At 35.2% G+C, this 10,626-nt stretch overlaps 1 protein-coding gene across 4 annotated transcripts in view; it reads right to left on the bottom strand.

Moving 5' to 3' along the window:
* The window catches only part of ADK (adenosine kinase), a 584,474-nt gene that overhangs the window by 121,338 nt on the left and 452,510 nt on the right, over positions 1-10,626 (bottom strand). For all 4 annotated transcript variants that reach the window (XM_032140553.2, XM_058436404.1, XM_032140580.2 and 1 more), the window contains one exon: positions 2,733-2,768. In XM_032140553.2, the coding sequence (XP_031996444.1) occupies positions 2,733-2,768 (36 nt within the window). The remainder of the gene's footprint in view (positions 1-2,732; positions 2,769-10,626) is intronic.

Here is a 10,626-nt window from a genome sequence, read left to right as displayed (position 1 = left end):
AAAAAAAAAAAAAAAAAAAAAAGAATATCTAAAATTTGCAGAGAAGCTAACCAGAATAATAATATACACAAAAAAAACAATGCCACTGAGAATATTTCCTGATGAATAAACACTGGTTATTTTTAGAGGCGCTTGGATTGGTCTGTCAGCAGCCAGATCACTAGTGGCAATACTCAGTGGCTTTTGGAACTGATTGGGATTTATAGTAGAAAATGAGGGTAGGACAGCGGCACTGATGGAAGGAAAAAATACTCACCTTTCCTTTCTTTTAATCTTTTCACTTCTTTCTTCTCATTCATGCTCCAAATTTAGAGTCAAAATTAAAGTTAGAAGGGATAAAATGCAGATTTTTGTCTAGTTTGTCACACTAGCGAAGAGTATTAACACATTTTCACCCAGAAAACTATTAAGATAAAAGTGATTTATTTTTGTTTTATTCCTTAAGAATACCAAGTTTCAAACCTATGCTTTCCCATTTCTGTCTAATGACCTAGGAAACTTTAGTGACATTATAAAATCATTGAATTTCTCTAGATAGTGTTCCATACATGGATTACATTTGATTAAAAATATCTATTTGAGGGTACCCTACTCATGGTTCAAATATATTCTGCAATGCTTGTGATGGTTTTGGGAATCTACAAAGAGACACATCAAGACACTATGTGCTTTATTTAATCTAACATATCACTGTCAATATCACTGACAGAGCAGTTTTGCTATGTCAGGAGGTAATAAGGTATGTGATTATAATCATTATCATTTTGCTTATATGCTGTAATCAATTATGGCAGATTTATGGCAAAAACAATTCTAGAATCTGTAAGTAAGAACTAATGGAAAGGTTAATATAGTGCTAGTTAGTAGAAAATAGAAAAAGTAGTTTGTTGCTATGACTGAATGTAAACCAGGCATATGAAAAGCAAGTAGCTCAAGGGGGAAATAAAAGTATTAATCAGGCTTAATAAACTATTTTTTAAAAACTGCTATGTAGATACTACAGGATCATGATCACTTGTTATACAACAAATTATATTTCTAAGTATCTGCAAAACTGGTTATTTTATAGAACCAAAAATACATTTTTTATGGTAACACAGTAAACTGACAGGATACAGATGTATGTTCTGAAAGTTTTTTTCTATGGAGAATTCTGATGTATCAACAGATAATATAATTTTTTTAATATTAAAACTTAAGTAAACTTTAAAAAATTCCTGAAAATTTTTATTTATATTCTCATGATCAAAACATTTGACTTTTTAATTGAATATTCCCGTAATTACATTTTGTTCTACATATAACTGCCAGTTTGGGAAATTAAAATGTGAAACTTAAATTAGAAAAAAACCCACTACTTGGAAATCCTTTTTCTATATGTGACTTAACCCTAGATTTACTATAATATGGTAAAGCACAAAAAAGCAAACTTGTAAGAAACTATCACAGTTCCTAATAATTGAGTACAAAGAAGCAAGGTTCCCTACTCTGGAGTAGTTCTTTTATAGGATCTTCAGAATAGAATATCTGTATCACATGTTCCTTATCTTCCTCTACGAAGAGGAAGCTCTATGTCTGGTTTGTCAAGTCTGATGACATGAATAACATGAACATGTATTACTTCGTTGCTTGATAATCTGCCTTTACTACATTTAAATAGAGTTTCACAAACTCATATAATATCTAGAGTTCAAAGTGAGCTTACTAGTCCTTACCGATACTATTCAATCACCACTCACCTCTTCCCTACTTGATAGACAATACTGAATATGCAAATAAAAAGAAAGTTCCTACATTTCGGCTGTGGTTAGATTAAATTTTTAAACATTACTACCCTGTAACATTTTACGTTGCTGTAAGAACACAGCATTCTACATAGTTCACTCAATAAATATCATAGTCATAAAAAACTCCAACTTAGTTAATCCTCTGTCAGTTAACCTGGGTTCATATTAGTCAGTGTTTTCTAACAATCAGTTGGAAGAGGGGTATGATACAGATAAAAAACATGGTTATCTCAATTTTGCCAACAACAACTACATGGAGTTTTGAATCTTGACAGGATAACACTTGTATCAGGAAAACAGAATTAGGACCTAGAAATTAAATCCAATTATTGATATTTTATTTCAGAAAATGTATGTATATTTTATGCTACCTCCCTCTCCCCAGAAAAAAAGAGGGAGAGAGAAGAAAAGATAGGTTCAAACAGTAAGTTTATAAAAGCAGGATTTGAATTAATCAGTTCCTAACAACTGTTAAGTACAACCTTTTAGAAATTAATCTGCATAATGATAATCTACATGTGATAGGGCTGAAATTATTTAAACGACATTATATTTCATTATTTAGTCTTGTTCCACCACTGCTTTAGCAGTGAATCCTTATGAAATGTAATGCAGCTAATGAGGTAGCTTTTTAACTGAACAAACTGACAGGCCCCATATCTGCAGAGGCAGCTTGAAACCGTGCCCAACCTCTTGGCTTCCCAAGAGGCTTTTCAAAATTCAATAAATAACATCTGTAGGCGATGTTGGGTGCAGACCTAGCAGAGTGCGTCATAACACTGTGCTGGCAGAACAAAGAAACCATGACGACTGCCAAGTTTCCATGGCAACTGCTGCGAGGCTCTGAGAGTATAATAGCACATCAATCACTGTCCAAAAGAACTTCATTATCAGCTAGAAAAAACCTTTAGGATCTGTTTAGTGTGCAATTGTGGGTTAACTCACCTCAAAGCCTTGCTCTCTAGCAAAAGTGGCAGCTTCCTGAAATAAAAAAAAAAGAACAGTTAATTATAAAGTGCTCAGTAATGAAGAAATAATCCATTTTTTGAAACTCATTCAGTCTTCTTTTTTACACAATTATCTCAATATACCCACATAGTTCAATTTTTATTCTTACAGCAATAAAGATTTCTTTATTCCCTTGGAACAATAATAATAAAAAAAAGGCAACCTAATGTCAACACACTTCACAAGTTGGAATAAAGAAGATGTAGTACATGTTTTTACTGTAGCTGCCACAGTGAGTTCAGGTGTTCTGACCTCAGCAAAGAAAGACAATCCAAGGGATATGCTGGTGGTTGTGTTTTTAATTAAAACAATACCTCTCAAAAAGCTCTTATGTAGACAAGAATGCCTGCTAATAAATGTATAAATTCAGAAAAATCATCTTTTTGCAATCCTCATAATGAAATTTATGCAGGCAAGGATCCTCAGTAGATGTTAAATTCATTGGGTAAAAAGGATGATAGGGAACTGGGTATTTCCATGGAATCAAAGTACCTCAGATTATATGCTGGTCACGGGAGCAAAGCATAACTTTATAATGGAAGGATCAAGCTGTCATCACTTTAACCCAGTGATCGATGCTATCACTTATCATCACTAATAGTGGGATCACCAAATATTCTTTGCCTTCTGTTATGATGCAGTGTGAAGTTCACAGCATCACCTATAAAGTATTCTAACCTAAATACTTTAACATGAATTAATCAAAACCTTAGTCAAGTAACTTGCAGTCTATAAGAAATACAGAGGATAGGGGAATAAGTTAAAGTATACACAGAGAAAGCAATTGAAAAAATTCATAGGGTAGGACATTCTGCAGGACAATTAGCTTAATGTTTTTAACTAGTCAATGTAATGATAAAGTAGAAAAGGGAAAATGACCAAGAACAATGTATAAACCTTAATTGGTTTATACAAACCAGCTATAAAAGACATTTTTGCAACGAGGGGAGAAATTTGAATCTGAAATGAAAATTAGATAATATTAGGAATTATCAATTTGATTTTAAAAGTCCTTAATTCTTAAGATGAATCCTGAGGTATTTAGAAATGAAATGTCATTATTTATTTTAGAATACTGCAGAAAAAAATTAAAATGAAGCAAAAGTGGGAAAATGTTAACAAGTGTTAAATCTAGATGTATGTGCTATGTAGGGGTCCAATGTCTCCTTTTTTGTTTGAAATTTTTTAATAATAAACAGTCCAAAAATCCTCTTTAATATAAGATGACAGGGTAACAATAGTTGAGCATTAAAAATACGTATGGTTAAAAAATTTTAATATGCAAAGTTCTTCTAGATTTTAAATATCTTAAGGACACAATCTAATGATTATTATATACCCTAAGGCTCTTATAATAGGTTACTAAATGACAAAAATACATATGTGTAATCAAATCCTTTCCCTTTCTTCACTCTTTGTGCATATACTTTAATTTTAGGACTGATAGAAAAGGGAGGCAATATTACTTTTCAACTCTACTTTCCTCTTGAAAATGAAAAAAAAAAAAAAACTGCAGACAACTGTCAAGAGTCTCTACATCTTAACTCACATTCTTCCAAAATTATCTTTGCCAAGAGATATTAATAGAAGGATGGGATTTGAGCCTGAGTAGTGAGCAGATCCAACTCAACTAAAACGACTATAGCGTCAAGCCATGTAAGGCAGAAAGTATAGTCAGTGTCTTCAGCAGAAATTTGGGAAAATATTGGGAAAAAAATATATGTATGCACCTATGGTCCAATGTACTAATAACATATAGGTTAGAGAACCATTTTGAGGATTTAGAAAGGTCAAAATGTATGATTACAGCTAAACACTGAAGTCAACAGAAAGTGGTAAATTGAAAGTACAACTCCTTACGCTATTTACTAGAGAAACATAAGCCTGACCAAGTTACCCTTAGTTCATGTAGACAAAAATAATCAAATAAATATTGATCTTGACAACTGGTCAATTTGTGCAAGCAAGGTTAGAACTTTGTACATCACATAGTCAATAACATTTGCTGGCGGTGATATCAAGGAATAGGATAAGGTTCAAAAGCTATTGATGTAGTGCTTCCCAAGCTGTCACTCTGAACCAAGCAAATTCTTATACGAAAAAGACAACAAAAAAGCTATACTAGAACCATTTATTTGTATGGAACTTCATCAGGGACATAAGAGAACCCCAGGGGACTGTAAAACAAAGTTCAAAGGAAGAATCTGTAAGACTAAAATTGCACTAAGCCATAAACACTCAAAATTCACATACAGTAAAATTTTTTAAATGTCCAGTTTTGCTCAAATATAAGAAATTAACTGCAGCCGGGCGCGGTGGCTCACGCTTGTAATCCCAGCACTTTGGGGGGCCGAGGCAGGCGGATCACGAGGTCAGGAGATCGAGACCACGGTGAAACCCCGTCTCTACTAAAAATACAAAAAATTAGCCAGGCGTGGTGGCGGGCGCCTGTAGTCCCAGCCACTCGGAGAGGCTGAGGCAGGAGAATGGCGTGAACCCAGGAGGCGGAGCTTGCAGTGAGCCGAGATTGCGCCACTGTACTCCAGCCTGGGCGACAGAGCGAGACTCCGTCAGAATTAATGTAAAAAATGTTATGTGTGTGTCTGTGTGTGTGTGTGTGTGTGTATATATATATATATATATTTATTTATTTATTTTTGAGACAGAGTTTTGCTCTTGTAGCCCTGGCTGGAGTGCAGTGGTATGATCTTGGCTCATTGTAACCTCTGCCTCCTGGGTTAAAGGTATTCTCCTGCCTCAGCCTCCCGAGTAGCTGGGACTACAGGAGTGTGCCACCATGCCCAGCTAATTTTGTATTTTTAGCACAGATGGGGTTTCACCATATTGGTCGGGCTGGTCTCGAACTCCTGACCTCAGGTGATCCACCCGCCTTGGCCTCCCAAAGTTCTGGGATTACAGGTGTGAGTTACTGTGCCCAGACCAAAAAAATTATTTTTAAAAATTAACTATGATCTGTTATGGTATGGAGCTGACTAACTGCAAGAAGACACATATATAAATGTCAAATCATTATCTTTTAAGGAAACCAGGCCCTAGGATACTTCCATGTCTGTAAACTATTTCAAGCATCAACATATTTCTGACTGAGGAAAGATGTACTTAAAAAAAGTCAACTCAATTTTTTTGTCTTAGTGCCCCCTCACACAGGTTTGCTGAGCTGTGCCCTATCACTAGAAAAGCTAAGCTTGTTGTTCTGTGGCTTAAAATGATCTTATCTTCTGATTTCCTCCCACCTTCCTTTGATCTTGGACTGGTGCCCCAAGTCACTCCATTAGAGAAGGCAGCTGGCTCATATCACTGCAGACTTTCCCACAGCTAACCTCTGATCTGAAGGTGTTTGTAGATACAATGATGGAACAACATTTATTTTTCCCTGTCAGCAAAACAAACAAAACAACACAGGGGAACAGTTTGATCCAGTAAGAATTTTAAGCACAATTTTAGTTGTCAGATTCATGACATGCAGAAGCAGAAAAAAAGACATTAGGTCAGAAAGTAAGGAAGAAAGAATAGGCATAGATGGTGGGCAGAAGAGTAAGAGAGGTTCCAAATATCAGAGATAATTCCAAGTGAACTGATCGCACTAAATTGAAAAGGACTTTTTAGTGTGCCTTTGCAGTAAAAGTGAGAAAAGAAAACAAGCAAGTCCCCATCTGTGCTGCCCCAGGGTGCCTCGTACTGAGTTTCACAAATCTAATGAAGCAGTCAGGTTAAAATCCAACCACAGAGTGGATGTGACATGTGGAGAACAGCTCGGGTTAGAAGAGAAAAGCAGGGCGGTTCCTAATGCAGGTGATTATCCATGTGATAATCATTATATTTACAGGCTTTCCATTTTAGATCTGACATCAAAAATCACAAAGGAGGAGGGATTAAGGAAATAAACAACCGACACAGAGGCTTTCCTGCTCCCCTGAGTACAGCACTTTCATTCATGCATGACAAGCAACAAAAGCAAAACTAAACAGGCCAGGAAAGAGTATTTCTGAGAAGGCTGGATTTCACATTAACACTTTTTTTCCATTTTGATAACTTTCACTATTACTCAGTTTCTCAGTCAGGTCACATTTTCAGAATCAGTTCTCATTGTGGTCTATGCTATAATACAGTATCAATTTTGGTTTACAATGAATGATACTCACATAATATGTCCTTTACAACAACAGAGCCATTTTTTCCTTCCTGGAATTGGGTGTTGTGAATAAAATGATATATAATTAAAGTCTTAGACTCTCATCTACACCACACCACTTAGGTTTTGCCGTAGGCTTGCTGCTTCAGCAACCAGGGTAAAACAACAACCAAATATTATTTTTGAATGGAGGTTAGGGAAAAACTATGTTAATCAGGTTAATGAAAACTAAGGAATACTTACATTAAGAGCTATTTAAAGGGATTAGCAAGACACTATTAAAAAGCACAATCCTCAGATTATGCAGGAAAGGAAAGAAACTCAAGTGCACGTTTGTGTATATGAAAGACAACTATGAAGGAGAAAACTTTCTCTACATTTCATCTGATAACACAAGTTCTTACTTATAAAGTAGAATTATCTATAATCAATATTAAACTAAAACCGTAACTTGCCCATACTCACTGCAATTCCAATTATTTGTTACTAGTTACATAAAAACACAATGATTTCTGTATATTGACAAGCCAAGGGGGAATGGAGCCACCAGACCAGGTCTGATTTTTTACTTTGCTTCTTTCATCTCTCCATGCAACAAACATTTACCTCCTAAGTGTAGTTTTAGGCTGCTAGCATCTGTGTACAAGTGTATCACTGCTACAGCTGTTACAGGCCTTATAATGATATTAGACTTTGACTCAATAATACTATAACTCCTAAATGGAGTGGTACAGGTGAGAGTTTAAGAGAGGGGGGTGTCTGTCTCTCTTTCTCTCTATATATGTATAAAAATCTCTGTATAATAAAAATTCATATAATTGTATATAAATTTAGAGGTATAATATTCTCCTTGAATGGCTTTAAGTGCAACATAGTACTGGTAGGAGGCAATTATAGCCAATGGAAAGAGTACAGGGTCTAGAATCAAAAGGCCTACACTAAGGTCCCAGTTTTACAGATTATTTGCTATGTAATCTTGAGCCAGTCACTCAGTATATCAATTTCTTCATCAATAACATTGGGGTTAACCATACCTATTTCGTTGCATTGTTGCTAGGAATAAATGAAATACTTCATGTGAAACTGAAATCATTTTGCCTATTGAATTCAAGTTCTTGTTAAGATCTCAGGATAAACAAATGAGTGTCAGAGCACCTAGAGTACATTTAATGATCTGTCCTATCTGTGGATTATATGTGTAGGAGGCAGTCTTCAAAATGGTTTTCAATGATCCTTGAATCTGGTATTCAAATCCTTGTATATTCTCCTCCCCTTGAATGTGCTCTAGACCTAGTGACTTGCTTTAACAAATATATGACAAAAGTGATGGTATGTTTTGTTCATCTTCTTGATCACATGCCTTCTCTCTCTGAGCCCTCGCTCTAGGAGAAATAAGTTGCAATGTTGTGAGGACTATGGAGAGGTGCATGATCAGTAATCAGTGAGGATCTGAGGGCTGTGACCAGACACAAGTGGGCTTGGAAGAAGATCCTCCCCTAGCTGTGCAGCGAGATGACTGCAAACCTGGTTGACACCTTTATTAAAAGTCTTATGCGAGCCAGAGGCACCAAGCTAAGTGAGCAGTGCCTGGATTCCCTATCCCACATTTTATATATGAGGTTAACAAGAAAAACTCAGATAATTTCACATTCAAATTATGTTAATAAAAACTTCAAAGTGGCCAGGTGCAGTGGCTCATGACTGTAATCCCAACATTTTGGGAGGATTGCTTGTGTCCAGGAATTTGAGACATGCCTGGGCAACATAGCAAGACAACAAAAACCAAAGCTTCAAAGCAAGTGTGGTCAGCAGATCAGAGGGTAAGCAAATTCTGGAAAGAAAATTTAGATATATGCTATCTAAATGGCTTTGTATACCTGATTATGGTCAATCATTTCTTCAACACAGATTAACCAGGAGATAGTATCCTTTGCATGAAATTTATTTGAAGTTTCAATTCGATGTCTTCTGTTATTCTGAAGCAATGATTGTGTTTCTGATACTAAAATAAGAGTATTAAGTAGTGCTAGAATCCTCAGATGAGAAAAACAATATTGAGTCAAAGTCTCCTACCACTAGAAGTCTGCAACAGCTGTAGCAGTGACATAACTCTGTCATGCTGAAATTTAACAATAAAGAACTATCCACTGTGTATTTCTTTTCATACAATATATCACAACATAAAGACTTATATTGCTAAAGCTTCTAAATATTTTCTCATGCTGTCCTTCAAACTATGAGTTACCTTTATGTTATCTATCACACCATTTATATACTTTCTTATGATACTACATTAGTATTATACTATTTTAACTTATGCATTATTTCTGTTAAGGAAAAACTTTAATTTGTAAATAAAGTAACTGAAGGCTGGAGAAAATTGTTGCATAAAATGTGAGTCTGGGAACCCCTTTTAAAAGAAATTTCATTCACAAAAGTATCTCTACTAGCTTTTCCAAAGAATATATCATATAGCTTTTTAGAGATTTTCAACCTGTGCTCTGACATTTATTACCATATGCTTCCTGTCTACAGAATGCTGAATAAAAATATTATTTAACATTTTATTGAGTGCCAAAAACTCTATGGGGCAATGTATAGCTATAAAGACACTCATGCCTCTATCCAATAGGTTTATAAAGACACTCATGCCTCTGTGTCCAATAGGTTTATAATAAAAATTAGATAGACAGTATATAAATTATACCTCAATAAACATAACTGAAAAAAATTAAGAAACGCAGGCAAAAAAATAAAGTTTAGTTTACAAGAAACTTAACTGTTTTGCAAAGTGATTAACTGACTTGTCTATTCTAGCAAGGAGAGTTGTTCATTCCCACTTTTAAGCATACTTAATTTAGTAACTAAAGAACAAATTAAGTTAGGAAAAAGTGCTTCATCAAAACGTAAGACAGACGAGCTACTTAGACTAACTTCTTTCAGAATAACCCAAGTTTTTAGTATTAAAGAACAAGAAGAAAGAGGCTGGCATAAGAAAAATGTTAGGACAGTAGCCCTATTATTGGGAATTTTATTTCCATTTTTATTTTTTATTTTTTTTTGAGATTGGGTCTCACTCTGTTGCCCAGGATGGAATACAGTGGCAGGATCACAGCTTACTCCAGCCTCAACCTCCCAGGCTCAGGTATTCCTCCCACCTCAGCCTCCCAAATAGTTGGCACTACAGGTGTGCACCACCATGCTCAGCTAATTTTTGTATTTTTTTGTAGAGACAGGGTTTTGCCATGTTGCCTAGGCAGGTTATTTCCATTTTTAATGAGATAATATGTGGTTGGCATAAAGAAGACATTCAACAAATGTCAGTTCTTTTCCTTTCTATCATTGGATTCTCGCAAAAACCCTAAAAATTAGCATTATTTTTATCTTACAGATGAAAATTTGAAGGTTCAGAGAGATTCACGTATGTCCAAGATCATACAGCAGGTAATTGTTATAGGCAGCATTTAGATCTGAGGCTTTCTGAATGGTCTCCTGCTGATGAACTCTTTCAGGTTTTATATGTCTGAAAAAGTATTCTGCTTTTTTTTTTGAAAGGTATTTTCACTGGGTCTAGAATTCTGGGTTAATAATATCTTTCCTTCTGTGTTCCAAGGTCTAGCTTGCATTGTTTCTGTTGAGGAGACTGCTGCTATTCTTATCTTTGTTTCTCTGTATGTA

The sequence above is a fragment of the Hylobates moloch genome, unplaced genomic scaffold (genome assembly GCF_009828535.3).
Source record: "Hylobates moloch isolate HMO894 unplaced genomic scaffold, HMol_V3 SCAFFOLD_3, whole genome shotgun sequence".
Classification (NCBI taxonomy): domain Eukaryota; kingdom Metazoa; phylum Chordata; class Mammalia; order Primates; family Hylobatidae; genus Hylobates; species Hylobates moloch.
The sequence above is the reverse complement of the archived record's forward strand: the minus strand, read 5'-3'. Positions and strand labels throughout refer to the sequence as shown.